At 40.4% G+C, this 19,038-nt stretch overlaps 1 protein-coding gene across 1 annotated transcript; it reads left to right on the top strand.

Annotated features, from left to right (window-relative positions):
- Nucleotides 1-676: 676 nt before the first annotated feature.
- On the top strand, nt 677-18,731 carry LOC135492927 (CD9 antigen-like). The gene is made up of 7 exons (XM_064779671.1): nt 677-1,175; nt 12,620-12,817; nt 13,400-13,474; nt 13,765-13,863; nt 14,406-14,486; nt 14,798-14,893; nt 15,153-18,731. The coding sequence occupies exons 1-7, from the start codon at nt 1,110-1,112 to the stop codon at nt 15,210-15,212; spliced, it is 675 nt and encodes a 224-aa protein (XP_064635741.1). The 5' UTR covers nt 677-1,109; the 3' UTR covers nt 15,213-18,731.
- Nucleotides 18,732-19,038: the final 307 nt, after the last annotated feature.

The raw sequence follows: 19,038 nt of genomic DNA, 5'->3' as shown, positions 1-19,038 counted from the left end.
GCACTATAGTGTACATTTGTACAGGGACCTTCAGCCAATCAGATTTCGACAAATTCATGACGTCAGAAGTCTTAGAAACTTTTGAGTAGTTGTTGGTAGAGCACTCGTCAGAAATGGCAGAATACGATGTTCGATCCAAAGGTCGCGAGTTCGAATCCGGTTGTGGACAACATTTTTCTTTTTCTTTATATTTTATTTTTTATAATGCGTTTCTTTTCCCTTTGTTAGTTAGATTTAATATTTGAGTTATGCTGCCTGCAACATACCTACAGAAAGGACAATAACAATAGCCCATCTCCAAGATCCAAGGGATAGTCCTTCAGATATCATATTGAGTATGAATATACAATGAGACTTGTGTCATGTGAAACGTCTTCCTCCAGTATGAATATATTTCTCTTGTCTTTCGATACTGCCTCATGTGTATGGCCTTCCTCCAGTATATTTTGATACTGTATGCTGAGAACAGCGTTATTTGAAGCATCATTTTTACAGAAATATATATTGACATGTTGGCAAGTTCTACTACACAGTATAAAATACAAACAAAACTATACAAGCAAAATGGGTTCAAATGACACAAGTAGAATCATGAAGGTATAAATAAGTTAAATAAATTATTTATACCTCCATGGTAGAATAGCCATCCCTGCTGTTTTGCATACATATTATTTCTAAGTTTCATGATGCCCTGATGACGAAACTAAATCAGATTCTGATTGGCTGAGAACCTGTGTACAAATGTAACCCGAAAGGTTCAGGAAAAAAATTCGCGGCCGGGGACTACGCCGAGCCCCCAAACTATCAATTCCATCCTAAACCGTAGCGACACGCACTCTTTGTTCCCGCTACCCAAAGCGTAGACTCCCGGGGCAGTCCATTGCGTCACCCTAATTGAACAATTGAATCTCCATAATTATGTTAGGGTGAGGGACGAGGCCGGTCCACTGCGTCCGGAGTGTACCCAAAGCGAAGATGACTTCATTTCCCAATTTACCATCGCTTCTCCAGACAACACCCGATTCAACGAACCTGCATGCGAGATCGATAGTGCAAGATAGAGGAATATATTGTATAAACACAGCGTTCAGCTCGAATTAACCGTCAAAATGGGTCTTGGAGGATGTTATACGTGTATACGTTATTTGATGTTTGCATTTAACTTCTTGTTTTGGGTAGGTGTTGCATCTTCAGCACTTTTGTTTGGAAGTTCGACTGCTTTCTTTCGCTGCGCGTATATGATAATGACCTCAATGCACTGTGAATCAATGTACATTCATTGGATGGTGCACATGGTGTTTCAAAAATGATGCGATTTTTCCTTTTTTCAGGGTAAATAATTTGAGTTAACACCAGTTTGGATGGTGACGTGTGATAACAGGAGCTGGCATTTGGACTGAAAATCTTGTGTACTTTATTGGCTTCTCGCTCTCGGTTACTGTTTTTTTTCAGAAAAAACTTGGATTCAGGATGCAAGCCACTCGGCTCTATTTATGATAACGACAACAAGTTTACTATTTCTATTATGTTTGTTTGATATCATTCATGCCAAACCATATTTTGGTCATATACTCATACATGTCATATCTGCCCCTGGCATTGCGCTCCAAGCACCGCACAATACTGCCTCAAATTCTGTGGTTGGAACTCTCAGCGATTTCACCCATTGATTGAAACTGTGACAAATAAAGGCTTTAATCAGCAGCTATTGAAGTGTGCTCAAAATTTACATCCTGCAACATGTGTTTTTTAAACTTTGAAAATTCCCCTTATTAATTTGAGATGAATGTATTGAGATAAATGTATTGGGAGGATGTCAATGAGATGAGATGGATTGTCTTTGTTGGTCAGTGGCATTGAATGACTTGGAGGACAGGAAGCCAGCTCACCTGAAACTGGGTCGCCACCTCATGACATGCATGATATTGACATGTTAGTCTGTGCTCTACTCTAGTTCCCCAGATGTATTGCAGTCTGAGGCTGACTGCCTTCTTTCTGTTTGGTGTCCTACAATTGCCATTTTACCCCCCCCCCCTTTCCCCCTGCCCGTCATTCTACTCAACACCGGCCATCAACTGTGAAACTGGGTTGGGACCTAATGATGTTGCAGTTATTGTGTTAGGTCTTTACCAGCAGCTGTGTTGAGTTCTAATATGAAATAGGCATCACACAATGCCACTGTGACAATAGTTGGACATTTTAGGATGTCAATAGAGGGGTACAAAAGGGTTTTGGGAGCTATAACCAACACTCGTTTGCCAGTTTAGTGGCAATATCTGCTTGTTTATTGCACCAGGCAGCCATACAATATGCAATATGGTCCCTCGAGATCAATCATTCATCTTCATGATCTACCAGTACACAACAGTTTTTATTTTGTCTGGATACATTCAATGTGAAAATAACATTTTCCCCACGGTGATTCTTCTTATTCATTTAGTTGATCAGATGAAACAATTTACTGTCATCTGCAATATATTACGCATATCTTCAACTTCAGGGTTTTGACATTTCATCAATCAATAGTCCACATTGTATTGCGTGAGAGGAGGCTCAGTTTTGATGGCAGGCTGTTAGGTTTGGCCACGCTACAGTGTGGCTCGTTTTACCCAGTTGAACCTAGTATAATACAGTAGAACCTCTCTATTAAGGACACCCTCGGGACTGACGAGTGGTGCTGTCCTTAATAGAGAGGTGTCCTGATTAGAGAGGTCACATTGAATGGAAATAACCAATTTGGGACCAAAACTAGTGTCCTTAATACAGAGGTTGTCCTTATTAGAGAGGTGTCCGCTAAGAGAGGTTCTACTGTACCAGCAAATGATCGGGGGGGGGGGGGGGAAAATTGCACTTCAACGATATTATCATCATGCAACTGGAACCAAGGGAACAAGCTAAATCTTTGAGGAAAGTACAACCCAGAATCCCCATTTGCCATGTCAGCTTCAGTAGCTGACCAAGGAACGTGTTCGTTAGCGGCAAATTGGTCCAATTTAATAAAGGCAGTTCCAACTAATGAATCATGCGATGTGCCTTGGTAAGCTTGGGTGTTATTGGGCACTGTTCATAGATATGATAGTCATCTGGCGCTGGATAGTTTCTTTCTGTCTAATTTTAAGTCCTCTGGTAAAAACGTAATGAAGCACATGGTTTTAAACATGGTGGCCCATTCACTGGTATATGTGACTCGCTCTACCAAAACTAGGCGCTTGTCGCATCTGAACTTGACAGGTTGATACGGACTTGTTGTTCATTTCCCTATTGTAGACCTTTTGTGAAATCTATTACAAACTGATTTGGTCACATTTCACAAAAGGTCTACAATAGGAAAATGAACAACAAGTCCGTATCAACCTGTCAAGTGCAGATACGACAAGCGCCTAGTTTTGGTAGAGCGGGTCACATATTTTGTATCACTGCACTGACGACTCAGACTGGAAGGCATCCGATTGTGTTGGACCTGTCGAAAGTTCTGTGAGAAGAATGCTGCAGGCCATCATCAATTCTCTCTTGGAGTTATGGCGTTACAAAATCTAGATGAAGTTTTTATAGTGTCGTCATTATTCTGCGTCCAATCAGTTTTGCCAATTCTTCCATCTTCTCCCAACTCAAACAACACGTCGCACCGTCAACTTCTTTTTCATCATCACAAAAATCGCTGCTTGATGTTCCATCGCTAAAGATACAATTAATGGCATATTTTTTTATTCGTGATAAATGACTTGCATAAAGAGTAGGAGTTGAACTTTTTCTGTCATTGCTGTCATCTCAAAACTCCTGGAGTTGGCTTCATTGCCTTGGTGTCACTATCCAGCAGTAAGGTAATACATTGTGGGGGAACTGGACTGGAGTACAATGATTTATAGGCCTATTAGTCTATCACTGTCAGAATAGCTTTCCGCAGCTGTATTGCGTGATCAATAATAAGCTCATGAAGAATTCATGACCAAATGACCGAAGAAAAAAAATCTCATCAATATATTTTCTGTCACGGAACACAAATTTGAATAGAGTTAATATCGTAACTCTGTTCAAAATTGCATATACTTCCATATATGTGAAAGTAGGTCGAAGATGGAAGTATTGTTTGAAGATAGGTCAACGCTTTCCTGCTCTCTTCCTTCCTATTTTACACTTATTGTTATACGCAGCCATTTTGAGGTTGAATTCTTTCTGCGTGCGCACAGAGAGCTGAAGAATCATTGCCCAGCCACAGACACTGCAATACATTAAATTCAGATACGGCTTCTCCATCATCTGCTCGGAGATCTTTCTTCCATGTCTGAAAAATAATGTGTATTTAGCGTATTTTTAGCACGAGTCTGTAAGACTACCTGTTCCACATATCGATTACCTTGTTTTTTTGTGGCCCGGGATAATGCATGATGAGTGTGAAGTGTGGGTTGCAGTTGGCTCCACATTCTCAACATGCTTGTGCCCAAACTGCCCCTGAGCTGCTAGCTATCAATTTGTATTGCACTTGCAGTGTTCAGTGGAACCCCCCTTAGCAGACACCTCTGTTTTCAACACACCCTCCCTATTAGGCAAAGTGATTTTGGTCCCAAATTTGCTGGTTCTATACCATTTGACCTCGGTTATCTGGACACCTCTCTATGTTGGGACAGCATTTGTCAGCCCCGAGGTGACCTTGTTAGAGAGGTTCTACTGTAGAATGTATGAACATTCCCAATAGAATACTCCCGTATAGTTCTTGTCAGTGCCTCATTCTATCATTGGCTGTGGAGATGGAGATGGCATGTATGATTGTCTGGTTCAGTGGAACCTCGTTAAAATAAACACACAGTGAATACATGGTTAGAGTAAACTATTTTCTAAGTCCCATCTCACTACAGTGCATTTATGTCCTCCCTGGATTCAGTGAACTTTGGATTCAGGGAACCAATCTTCTGGTTCTCAGTCAAGGGGCTACGTTGTAGCAAGGTTCAACTGTACATATTATCTTGACTCTATGTAGGCTCCACTGCAAAAAAATCGTAACTCGATTGAAACACAACTCTTCTGCTTCCCATCATTCACTCAACATACTGAAGTTGCAACTATTCTGGTTTGAGCGATGGTAGTTATATTTGGTAACTCTTATAGCATTCCAAATTGCAACTTAACTGGGTTGCTCATATTTCAGTTTCAGAGATAAGATTGATTTAATCTGAAAGAATTCTTATCATTTTCCTAGGGGGTGATTGCTTGTCAATCAAAGTAACCCTTTCCGGTCAAAATTTGTCCTCCCGGGTCTTTTAAAACCTTAAAACTAAGCCAATGTTCTCCTTGATGAAAACGATTTCGAACTACATGTACATACATGTAGGAAAATGTTTGGTTCAGGATTCGAGGGGTTAAAGTGCAATTGGAGCAACTCAAAGCCGCCACTGCATTGATTTTTCCCGCTGAAGTACCCAATTTGACGGACCAGATAGTATCACACTGTATAGCATTAGCAAGCGGACAAATTACATACGGTCTCTATCATTGCTTTCATTGAGTCTATAGTGGCGCGACTAGACATTTGCGCTTTCGAATTTATGTCATGCCGTGTCTGGACGTCCTCTTGTCATGCATAATGGTTGTCAAGACGATGCAGGGGCATTTTCCATGGCCAGCAATGGCGAAGGTTCTGTATGTTCAGCTGGTGAATTGTACTCCGGCATGACCCAGTTCCCAAAACTTCAGTCATCCACTTTTTAAAATTTGAAATATGGGTGTCATCGTCAATGCAGCATCCTTTGAAAGCATGATTTGAAAACACTTAAATACTGGGGCAGTGTTTGTCTAGACAAAGTGTACTGCTCCACCTTTAAAGATCAATATTTTACCTCACCATTCCAAGTCCCCTAAGTGCCCTTCATAAATATTTCAACATGGAAATCAATGTACAGGGAAATATCAACATTTGCAGGATGCCTCATTCAGTTAACACTGCTCACGCCTACCAATTTTGGCAAATGGAATGAAGTGATCATGTGCCTGTGTTCTCTACACTGGCCAACATCTTCCAGGCTCGACCCCTGTCTTTCCGACCCGTTAAGATGAAATGATTTTGAGAACAAGAAACACTTAGCCTAGCATAGAGATGGTTCCAACGGTTGTTGAATCATTCAATCCGCACTCTGCCTCGAGCTTACTTTGTTGAATTTCAATTTGTCTCCATAATCAATTGCGCCTTGCAAATCTTTTTTGCCAATTTGGTTTTTGTGTCGACCAGAGCTTTAAAAAATCCCTCCAGCTGGATTTGTTGAAGCATTGCGTTATCATCAGTCTGCCATGGTCATGGATGTGACATTCAGGCAGCCATATTTATGGGCGGTTATTTCCGCATAAATAGAGGTTGTCTTAAATAGACATTTTATGTCGTATTATGACTCGAATAGACGTTTGGTGGCGCTCGTTTTAACGGAGACGTACCTGAAATAAACATATTGTGTCGTATCTCAAATAGACATACACTCAAATAGACGTTTGGTGGCGCTCGTATCTCAAATAAAGCACCACCAAACGTCTATTTGAGTGTATGTCTATTTGAAAAGCGCCACCAAACGTCTATTCGAGTCATAACACGACATAAAATGTCTATTTGAGACAACCTCTATTTATGCGGAAATAATCGCCCATACATATTGATATCAAGTGGTGTATACTTCCAGTCATGTAGGCAGTTTGATAACACACTTGATATGAAGGTTCAATCTGGATATTATGTTCAATGTGAAATGTTTACCGTTTCACCATGGCTTCCTCAGGGCTGTGTTGTTCACTGTCAGCCTTACATGTAAGAAGACTGATGGCATCGTCCTCACAGCCTCGTCCGGTCCCATGTTTGCGACAAATTGTAGTGTCTCTCCTATAGATTGCATTCCATATCCCTCTCAATAGCAAATTCAATTTTGGTTCTTGTGATGGGCTGCGCGTAATTCACAGACATGTTTAGAATCTATGATAACGCTTTCTATCTTGAGGAGAGAAAGAAGTTGAAGCTGTGGGTTTGATTGATTTTTCCGAGAGATACAATGAGGAAGTATTTTTCTCCCATTTTCAAAGATTACATTACATTTGTTATTCCTTAGTATGTGACATGTAGAATTTCGTGATGTTGTGGTGTGTGTCTTTCTTTTGGTGAGTTTTTTTGCATTGTTTAAGCCAGTTGTCTGCCTGGAACTATTGCTGCAGTTCGGGTTAACCTCCCAATCGGGTGGTCATTACAAATTAAAGGAAGTATCATTACAAAATGACTGATCATCACGGTACAGAAGAGCTGTTAGACACGTTACCTCAGACGTTTTGTCCAGAGCATGCTGGAGTCTAGATAATGATTGGCCAGTGCTGTTACGAGTCCTCCAGGTGGAATCGATAACTAATGCTTGAAAGCAGACCATCGATCGATCGTAGCCCTTGGAGTAAAAAGGATCTTGCCAACGTCTTCTGGTAATGATTTATCGACAGAAGAGACAAGGTCGTCAGCTTTAACCCTTATGATCATGAAGGTTTCAAATTCAATATCACCACAGTTCATAGAGGAAAAGATTATTTGCGTGTGTCCAACGTTATATGGTTGGAATGAGACATAAAATCCAAGATTGAGACCTGAAACTGAGAATCATTGTCTCTGGTGTCTGTTCTAGACATGCTAGAGGTAGCAAAAGAGCCCATCTTAGTAGACAGTTGGCTTGCTAAGGATTTTTCCTCTAGCCTGAGAACTTAGCCAGCAGTAGGAGCCCAGTGACGCCAGTTGGAGCGTACATGTAAGTGTTAATATTAATAATGCAGAAACATTCATCCCACGTACTTTGGAGGAGGTGTACTTTCTGGAGAATCAATCCTACAAGTGCAAAACTAACCCTTATGATTCTGCTTACTCAGCACAGATTGACAAATGTCAAAACTGTTATTACCAATGATCAATGTATTCAAACACTCTGGGCAATTAACAACTTTGTTTGTCTTATGATTAGCATGATTAATGTGGCGTGGCGTGAGGGTAAAATGTGTGCTGAATGTAGGATGGATGGATCGATAATCCATATTAGAACATTGACAAAGTGAGCATGACTGATCACACTCAAATGGATTAGCAATAGATTACCTATCACGTCATAGTGTGATTTTCCAAAGTATCATTCAGAATTGCCATTCTTTTTTACTGGTATACTGTCTAGGTTTTTGTGAAAAACAGTTTGTAAAGAACTCCAAAGCCATAAAATTGCCTTTAATTCTTGAAAATGTCAAAGGGTTAAACTGAAAACTTAGCATTGCAGTTTGAATTTTATGGGCCGTGAAAACCGCAAAAAATCTGTACATGTTTTTGTAAGCGGTCGTCGCTCGCGCAAACTTGTCTTGCATGTTTTTGTGAAAGAGGACGTCGGCGAACGCGGTCGTATATCAAAACAGACGTTGGGTGGCGCTCACGCAAACTTCCCTCACATGTTTTTGTGAAAGAGGACGTCGGCGAACGCGGTCGTATATCAAAACAGACGCTGATCACAGCTTATGTCATGACTCAGGTCTGAGGAATGTCTTGATTACATATTCTGCCAAAGACACAACCCACCTTTACTTCAAGGTTATTTGATCGCAGTAATATCAATGGTGAGATTAATCGCATGTGAGCTCTTGAAGTGCTGAATTTGTCTGGCCTTTCCCTCCTATCTGTCACATCAGATACAAATTTTGCTGAGGCGAGTTGTTTCCATCTGCCAACCTTGAACAATACATGTATGTATACTACTGCATGTGCGACATGCATTTAAAGAGGTTGAATAGCGCCTCCAGAAGCAAGCAACAGCGCCACCCGTAGCAGAAATAAGAACTGCTTAGTGACGTCATGGTTTCCATATACGGCATCTCATTTGCATATTTTTACAACCTTATTTACTACGAGTTATAAATATGCCAGTAGCACTTGGATCATGCCGGGCGGCGCTGTCAGGTGTTTCCACTATGGGTTACATAATCGGCTACAAAGAGGCCAGTGTTCTAGTAAATGAAGTTAGCAATGATAGCGAAAGAATGTTAGTGTATGTTACGCAGTCAATAGCGATAGTAGTGAGTTGGAGAGAGGAGAAAATGGAAAATGGAGAGAATAGTAGTATGGATTTCGAGTCCCAAGAAGAAACTTTGCAAAGTTTTCATCAAACTGATAATCATATTCCTTCCTTCTCTGTCTCCAACAATTAAAAGTTGCTGCAGTCAACCTGATGCTTTTATCCGCGAGCGAATCGACGAGACAAGCATTTTTCAAGCATCCGAATGGTACCTTACAGATCCGCAAGGGGCGCGTTACCGAAAATGTTGCAAAAACCAATAACGTGATCGTAAATATTGTCATATTTTTCAAAATGAGAGTATGTAAATGATACGCAGACGGTAAACCAATGAAAGGCCAGTATCTATTGAACCTTACAAGTGATTTGGGGGCCTTGAAACTCCTTATATTTATCAATGAAACCTTATTCCCGCCTAAGGTTTTGACCGGGCCGTCCAAAACTCCCCATTTTTTGGCGGGCCATTCCCTTTAACCAGCAGTCTTGCATGTGCATGTATTGTATTGGATTATAGTGCATATAGCCTGGAACTGTTGGCCTCAGGGTTGAGGCATAATTGACACTGATTGACACCTGACACCTGATTGGTTCAATCAGAGTGTGTCCCAGTCTGATTGGATAGATTCTCCCAGGTTTGAATGAATTGATGTTTCATCTAAGATGCAGCCAAGATATGCCCTTCATATAGGATTATTAGGCCAGGCCTGGCAGTAATTTATGCTATTCTGGATCGGTCAGTGTGTTCCTAGGGGTTGTTTAACGGCTGAATGAGTAGGCCTACAATCAAGGTACCTGTACTTGCTTAGCGGGACATTTTACTCACACTTCAAGGACTTAGTGGTCAACTCAGCGTTTCTCAAGGATGAAATGGAATTCACAGTTTCTGTGGATTAGCGTGAAGTAGGTTAAGCGTGATGGAGACAGTTGTCATTGGTTCATCACTTGTGATCCTTGTAAGTCATCATATTGAAATACTCGAGATTTAGAAACGAATGAGCAAGCGTCCCTTTAAGATAACGGAAAATATGCTGTAAGAAAAATCATCAAATTTGTGATCAACTCGCCAACTAATATATCGACTAAGTAGAAATTGGCATCTTCCAACTCCTTGAGAAATCACCATCAAATATCGAAAAGTCATTACTGAAATATCACGAGCTAACCTTGAGGGCAATGATCAATCGTTTGAGTGGTTTGTGGTGAGCTGTTGCGACTGGTATGAAGGGCATCGAGGCAACTGTGATTAGTTCATCAGTCCATTGTTCTGTAAGTAGACTTGGGTGTGCCAAAGTTCAATTGAAAGTGCATGCGGCAATGATTGAGATGGATTGCAAAGTTTTTTCTTCAAATACTGTAAATGCCAAGTTTCAGCAAATTTGCATGCATGACAGCTGCTCTCCAGCATTGTGTATAACTGCATTTCTTTTTTTCTGAGCCACAGGTAAATACGAAATTCATAGGCCTACCCATTTAAAGGTTAGGCTATGTTCTCAAACACAGCCGATATTTACCCTGACATGTATTATTCCTTTTGATGATACCACCAACAAGTGGGACTGGTTATCGAACTTGGAAACATGAGCTATTCCAGTTGTCTGTTTCCATAGTAACTGTTGGTGTCTTTCCTGCTTAGATCATGTTCGTTTCCTGTCCATACATCTCAGTTATCCCTTACTTGGCAAAAATCTTTTACCCGGTTTGTGAGACATGCGAACAAAATGAATGTAGATTGGAAAAATTGGGCTTATATCCGGCAGGCTTATTACTAGTCTTACTTTTTTGTTGTACAAATGTATAGTTTCGGTGCATTTTGAAATTCTCATACATGTAAAAACCACCAAGAATATCTTTCATGCAACACAGCCATTTCACCAGACATCACATGTGTTGTGGCTCTGTTGCGTTTCTTGACGTCTTGCGTTTCTTGAAGTCATCTATTGGTAGCAGTAAGAGGACTAGTCTTATTCATCCTTGGTTTTGGTGTAATGCTGATATGCCTGTCCCTGGACATATCTGCCCATGGCAGGAATGTGTATCTCTGCAGGTTCTTTTATTGCAGAGCCAAATGCCCAACAGCAGGTATTTGTGACCCGCTCTACCAAAACTAGGCGCTTGTCGCAGCTGAACTTGACAGGTTGATACGGACTTGTTGTTCATTTCCCTATTGTAGACCTTTTGTGAAATGTGACCAAATCAGTTTGTAATAGATTTCACGAAAGGTCTACAATAGGGAAATGAACAACAAGTCCGTATCAACCTGTCAAGTTCAGATGCGACAAGCGCCTAGTTTTGGTAGAGCGAGTCACATTTGATTGTCTAACTGTCTGAAAAGTCATGCAGTGTTTCATTGAATGCAATCCATTTGATCCTTGAATCCAGGTCAATGGCTTGTGTCTTTCGATTCATACAGTAATTGGCCCATCAAATAATTTACCATGCTCTCAAAAAGAGCTGCATATTGCACTGTCATCAACCTGATAATTGGGCACCTGAAAAGCCCAACGTGGTAATTGCAGTGCAACAGCGGCAGCTAAGCTGTTCTGATGATGAATATCAGTTGCATGGTTGGCCCATCTTGACCACACCTCTTTTGTCCTCCTACAGAATCAGCAATTTGAATGGGTACTGTGGCCAGGAATGTCTCCTATTTTAGCCCTAATCTGACAGGCATGATGTTAAGTGTTCCGATTTTGTAGTATTCTCACGTTTTCGGTAATGTGGATCAGTTTCCTTACGGACCTCCACCTTAGGTGAGATGCCTGAAAAATAGTTCTCACCACGCTTCTTCATGCATATCGACTAGAGTACCTGTCCGTCTGGTACTGCAGACATCACTGCCCCAACTCTATGTGGGTGTGTTGATGTAGGCCTAGGCCTGCAAAAGCATTCCAATCACAATTAACCCTCTTTGGAAATACCCTCTTGTAATGTGAATATCTTGGTGGGAATAGGCCTACCGTACACATATGGTGCATTGTGAAAATGCCCAGTCCCAGTATGACCTCATCACTTTTTTGCCAATAACATAAGATAATGAAAGTATTCAGGAAATCCTGTTTTCGTAAAAAGACCAATGACGTTTTTGACAGCTGAAGGTCTGTTTAAAATGAAAGACAATCAAAAGGCTTGAAATTCTGGGTTAGTGGCATGTGTACTTGTATAATATGTACATGGATCGATCAGAATGCACCTGCTTTGTGTTAATGAAATGCAAGACAACAGGCCTGTACGAGTAGCGATGCGGCTTTAAGGAGATGGTGGCATGATATTGTCACCATGCAGATTGAAAAATTAACAGGCTGAGTGTATCAAAATACAAATTTCTGACTCCCCTCTTTATTTAATCAGGTTTTCAGATGAGCCCTACTGTACTTTTTTCAGTGTCAGGTGCAGTCCTTGGTATTATTGATCCCCCTCCCTCATCCCCACAAACACGCATCGCAGGATCCAAACCACTGGCCACTTCGTCCTACATTCTTTAAAAAATTTTCTTTCACTTCCCTGTATTTTTGTACCGGTACTTCTAGCTTGCAAATGACTAATTCCCACCTCCCCTGTTTTTTCAGCTTCTTGGATGTGCCATTCTTGGTGTCGGCATCTGGGTCCGTGTCGACCCACAATTCAGTCAATACATTCAGCACGTCAACCTCAAGGAACTATATACGGCTGCGTATATCCTGATTGCGGTCGGGGTGATTATCATGGTGCTTGGATTCCTCGGATGTTGTGGCGCCATTAGAGAGAGTCAGTGTATGCTGGTCACGGTATGTAGAAATGCTTCAGGTCCACCCCATGAGAAGAAAAAAATCGGAATGCCTAGCTTGCCTTACGGTAGAGTTCGTTGCATGCCTGGTTCAAACGGCTCCGGTTCAAACACACCAGAGTTATATATTTAAGTGCTTCCATCTCTTATTCAACAGTGACACTATTTTCTTGTGGTTGGTTCATCAGAATCAGTAGGCATTGCCAGCCTCGTTGGCCTTCCTGGCTCTGTCTCGTGACCGGAAACCCAAGAAGGGAATGGTGATTGCGGGACGCGGGGATGAAGAAAAAAACAGGATTTGGGGGTTATATACCTAAATTTCAACAGGATTTAATTTGGGAAAATTCCGGAGTGGCAATTAACTGCATCAGGATAAATTGCAAAAATTGGATCTGTTGAGACATAAAAATGCCTAATGTTCTGTTTATATCTTTATAAAAATATTGGAAGCAGTTCATGTGATAAATTCCATCACAATCACAAGGTAGAAAATGTTGACCTTGACCGGATGGGTTTCCTCTTAGGTAATGCTAATAGATTTTCTCTTACATAATATTGATGAAGTTTTCTTCCTCCTTTTCAGTTCTTCATCTTTTTGTTTGTCATCTTCGTTGTGTTGCTGGCTGCCGGAATCTGGGCTGTGGTCAACAAGAATAGCGTAAGTATGCGGTTGTGGGTGAACTACCGATGCTAGCTTATATCTTGCTTCCATGCAGTAAAGAGGGCGCCTTCTGACATGTTTGGGTTTTCATCAGGGCAGAAGGTCACATGGGTTTGTCAATTGGCCTGCTTCTTCTGAGAACGATGTAGTTATAAGAAGCATTTGGGCAGTAAAATTAACAAATTCTAGTGGAGATTTTGCAGGGTGGGAAAAGGTCACCCATCTTATACTCTTTAAACTGGAGTGGCTGCCAGTTGGATAAATGTATTTTCTTCTATAAATTTCAGTTCAGGGACAAGGTGAACGAGTTCATCTCTGATGATGTGAGGAAGACAAAGGCTGGAGATGCATTGGCCGAACAGAGGATGGATAACCTGCAGGAAAGTGTACGTAGACATGATTCATTGAAAATAGATTACTTTTGAATTTAGACAAGTTCAGAATTACCCTGTTTGGGTTACTCTTACACCTACCCTGCTTGGGTGTAATCTAAATTTAATGGACTTCACCCTATTAGGTGTAGTCTGGATTACCTGTACTTAACCTTTTTGGTTGTGATCTGAATTAGTGCATTTTTTTCCTTGTTCAGGTGCAATACACTCTATGCACTTTGACCAGACTTGGTGTCATCTGGATTCAGTGCACTTGACCCTGATCATCATTTGCGGATTCAATACACTCACATATCAGCAAATGCAACATGAAATCAGCCTCAATGATTTCTGGGTCATTCTGTACACTTTGGTTGAAGTTTTTATGCACGTTTCTTGAAGCTGGAAGAAGGACTTCGTTGGGTTTCAATTATGGCTTGTAGTTGTGTCTTTCATTCATTCTGGTTTGAAATTGCGATGCAGTGATGCTTCAAGTGGACAGGGTTAAAAAAAACAGCCTATCTTGAATGTTCCTACACTTTATGAAATCTTTTCAGTTGAAATGCTGTGGAGCGGGAAGCGTTTTAGACTATGGCCTATCACCGCCTAAATCTTGCTTTGAAGATAACAGTAAGATTGTAAGTGATATGTAGTTGTCTTGTAAACACCTTCGCAAACAAGTCTTCTCCTTTCACGATATACGCTACAGGTCCAACATAAGGAGAGCCGTGTATTCTAAAACTGGACTGTACATTACAGTGTAAATGCGCTATGCGCCAATGAAGCCTCACCTTGAATTCAGCGGTTATGGTTAAAAAATGGTGGTATGCCTATGAAGATGAGATATTAGGCGGAGTGAATCTGCTTTATTTGGATATGAAATGAATTTTTTTATCACGAACTGATCCCCTGTTAGTACATGTGTTCTACAGCTAGTGCTCATTTTCAGCCCTATACTGAGGGATGTACTGATAAACTGTTTAAGTTTGTCTCGGATAACCTGCTCGTTGTTGCTGGAGTTGCAATCGGTATTGGCCTCGTAATGGTAAGTTGAAGACTGGGGAGATTCATAAATATCAACAGGGTGGCAGCACTGGAACCATCTCCATGTGACAGTTTATGACCCCTCCTGCATAGTAGATCAGTCATTTTTGGACCCCCGGAACTGACAAATGCTGTCCTTAAAAAGAGTTAAGAAAGGTTAGGGTGGGGTTGGATGAATTCTGTCAATTGGTCAAAATATCAAAATTTGTCATGTCATCAAAATGTAACAATTTCTATCATAATGTTTGAATGTCTTTCAGCTCTTCGGAATGATCTTCTCAATGATGCTATGCTGCTCCATCCGCGACACGAAGGGGTAGACAGCAACAAGAGTACCGGATGCAGCGAGAAAATGAATGGCAATGGGCGATTTATAGTCTCATTTGAATTCCATTGTGTTGGAATTTTGAAGCGGAAACCTCAGACTTTATCATGCTATGCTGAACAAACTGAACAGGGAGTTTACCGTTTTATTCGTATTTCATGAATTTGATGACAGTGAATATAAAAGGGCATTTGTTTATTCAGATATATCCTTATAGGTAGTTACACTATTTTCATGAAGGGCGGTATAATTCAGTCCAAGTACCTAATACCAGCCTTCAGCACCTACTTGCCTTTATCGAAAAATTGGTGCCATTTTGTAACCAATGTTTTCCCAATTTTGTATCAGGAGGCTGTTTCGTTTTTCTCATATCTTTGCATGGTAGAGTCTGAGGTAAAATGTGCTTGAGAGGCATGTATCACAACCAGAAAAATCTGGCTCGAATTTTAAAAGTTTGGAAAGGATATTTTGGGTTTTTTTCTCATTACGATCACAACTATCATACAGATTATGAGGAATTGTATAGATAGTGAAAGGATTTTAATTTCATATTGACTGCTTTACTTGAACAGAAGATTCTTGTTATTACTGTTAAAGTATGTTTTTAAACCAGGCTTTAGGATATTATATGATAATATGAATACAAGTTGTTGAATTATCAAAATGCTTCCTGTTACATGAAAATGTAACATTCTTGAGTTGCTTGATCTGTTGTCGAAGTTTTTGACTTCTGAGTGAATTTCACCTGATCAGTGTATAGCCTACCTTTACACCTCTATTGCCCACGGAGATGTAGCTTCTCTTCAAAACTGCGACACAGATCAGTTAACAAGATCGGCCTGATGATCATGTGGACAAAGGGGTTCCATTTCGATACACGCATTGTGGAATTCCATGTCATGACTTGTTGCATTTTGATATGGACAGAAGCCCAGGAGGTGGAGGGGGCATTGTATTGCTCCTGTGAAGATCACTTTAAGCCACTATCAACAACTTTGTTATTTTCGGAAATCTTTTGGATGCAGTTTTAACAATATTTTTAAGTTGGTAAACAGATCGAACCATCAAGCACCAACAAAATCTAGTTTTTGATGCAAATCTATTTTTTATAGCATAAGCAGTAGACTGCTCTCACTTAATAAAATTTCTCCTCTACTAAAGTGCTATTTGACGCCATTTGTAATATGCATTTATTCAAAACCAGTCTATCAGCTTCGTGCCAAAGAGTAAAAAAGTATTTTAGGCTTCCAATGAAGGGAATACGCATTTAATTTTTAAGTACCCTACAATGGGATGTCCCACGTAACAATCAAAGTAGGTTGAAGCATGAAACCAACAAAAGTCATTTTTTTCTCATGGAGAATATTGCTGGTACATATTATTAACATACTTTCTCTGGTGCGCTTTGCCTTTACATTAGTTTCTGAAAATGTATATACTATTATACTTGTGCTTTAGAATCAGATGTTTAAATGTGAAATTATGGGATGTATGTTCTTGTTTACATCGTGTGGAGATTTGTAGGTTTTTAGGAAGCCGGATGCAGCTGAACTGTTGATGAATCTCAAATCAGTCGACATGACCCGATTTGCATATTAAGTTGCACTCTCAGTCCAGTCTTTCAACATAAAACTTTGTGACACGAGTCAGACGTTGAAAGCTTTAAAATATTGGCAGTGCTTCATCTTCGCAAAAGTAGCGGAACGTGTGGAATACGACCAAATGTATTTTCAGGAGAATGAATCGAGAGTGATCTGTATTCTGTAAATAGTCCATATGTTTTCTATTTACGCTAGGAACATACTAGACAACACCTGGGTCCAAGGTTGGAGTTGGTGCTTCGAAATTGGTGTTTTGTGGGAAACTGTGAATAAACCTACCGGTAAAGTGTTGCACTAAAATGACATTAACTCAATGGTCTTATCTTCCAAATGGAGAGGACATCTTCCATGTTTAAAGTACATACTGGTTGAATATGGCCCACTCCAACTTGGGTTTTGAGATGTATTATAGCTCTATATTCATGTTACCGTACTATATTTGATATATCCCCGTCCGTGTATCCATCCCTGGCTAGTTCTGTTCTTAGATGCCAGGGGTCACTATCTGTTTGTAGATTGAAGATTGGTGTTGGTTGCACTGTCAATTTTAGTCCTGAATATTAGCGGGTTACTGATTCTGGGCATACACGCCAAAAATGCTTCAACCTCACATCACACTCAGCATATACGAAAAACCAATGTCTGGATGGGAAAAAACTTGAGGGAAAGTTAATCGGAAAGACATTTCCTACTTTCTGAAACATTTGTCTGATTCAGTAGACAATATTACCTTCAATCCAAATACTGGTGCTGAGGCTGCAGAGTTGACCCCAAAATGTAAATGTAATGTTCAGAATCTGTAGTATCCCGAGACTGTTGGCATGCTGTTCTGTTCCTATATCATTTCAGGCTTGTTTCTCACGATGCGTATGCTTCCTGTCCTATGCCCTGTCCAGCTCCTTCACATCTTTGCACTCTATGTACAACAATGGTGCAGTCCTGTTCAAAACAAAGGTGTCTGTTTTAACGCCATTAAGTCACACTCTCCATGATGCGGACGCCACCTAAAAAGATGACAGGGAACCTGTGATTGATTTGCCGTGGATGCCAGGCCAGTAAAAACAACGGTTCATTCAATCTGGGGGGTGCAATGCAGCGCTGTTGACCAGGATATTTCCATGGCGTTTGTGAAAATATTTAGTGCTGCCACCTTTTAGAGTCGTCTACTGAGAGAGAACTGAATCCAGTTTGAGCACCATCCTGTATCTATTATTATTCTGGTGCTTATTACATACTTTAGTGTGTTCATCATCATGATGATTCCGCCTGAGATTGTGGTATGTTTAAACGTATTTTGCTTTTACATGTCAAACAGGTCAAGGACTGGTTATTCTCAAATTTGAGTGCACATGAATTTCAAATCCAGAGTCATTAGATTGGGTAACAACTGAATTTTTTTTGCATCATAATATATCGAAATCTTGAACATAATGTAAGGAACAACATTATGTGTCATCTTGTGGAAACCGACATGTCCATTGTAAATGTCTTATATGTCTGGTCAAAACCTTAAATTTAGGTCATAATCATGTTATAGATTATAGCAATTGTTAAAAACATACTATGTGTGCCCATTTGCGTTTTTAGCATTAAAAAAATTATATCCAATGGATGACTCAACCAGAAAAATGGAGGCCTCTGAGACGCTCTCTGACAACTGAAGTAGGTTGGTACCAGCTCGGTTGTGGCCTCGAGGTGCTGTTGGAAAAACATCTAATAAAGTTGGGGGGGTGTCTTGATACGTTGAGGCATCCAAGGTGCGCCAAGATCAACATCTATAAAAGGTTGGGTCTTTAATTTTTGTTTTCGCCGAGTTTTGTGCTGTATGTGTTTGTGTTTCATTTAAGCTAGCCATAATATTACCACCGTGTACTTTTTCGATACTTTCGAATAAAGGTTTTCATTAAACAAGATTTTGTTGGCTAAGTCTTGAAAATTAATCTCTACATATAATAAAGTGAATTTATCCCTGTATTCTTGACACTGTGTCCTCTAAAGATCAATATTTGGGACCAAAAAATTAACCCATCCAGTGGGTTGTTACGGACAGAGTAGCCTATATACATGTACTCGGCTGGTTCAGAAGATTGGTCCTCGCACTGACTGTATTTCCCTTACCAATATATAATCATTGTATTAAAACCAAGTAGAATATCATCTGGCAAATCATTTGACCTCGCCCCAGCGGTTTGGCTGAATCAGTCGCTCCTCCTCACAACG

The sequence above is a fragment of the Lineus longissimus genome, chromosome 8, assembly GCF_910592395.1.
Source record: "Lineus longissimus chromosome 8, tnLinLong1.2, whole genome shotgun sequence".
In the NCBI taxonomy this organism is placed as follows: Eukaryota; Metazoa; Nemertea; class Pilidiophora; order Heteronemertea; family Lineidae; genus Lineus; species Lineus longissimus.
The sequence above is the reverse complement of the archived record's forward strand: the minus strand, read 5'-3'. Positions and strand labels throughout refer to the sequence as shown.

Excerpts from the sequence above, each read along its gene's own strand:
- LOC135492927 (XM_064779671.1), top strand. The coding sequence starts at position 1,110 with ATGGGTCTTGGAGGATGTTATACGTGTATACGTTATTTGATGTTTGCA. Across the intron at positions 12,818-13,399 it reads GTCAGTGTATGCTGGTCACG|TTCTTCATCTTTTTGTTTGT; the intron begins GTATGTAGAAAT and ends CCTCCTTTTCAG. Across the intron at positions 14,487-14,797 it reads TTGAAGATAACAGTAAGATT|CCCTATACTGAGGGATGTAC; the intron begins GTAAGTGATATG and ends GCTCATTTTCAG.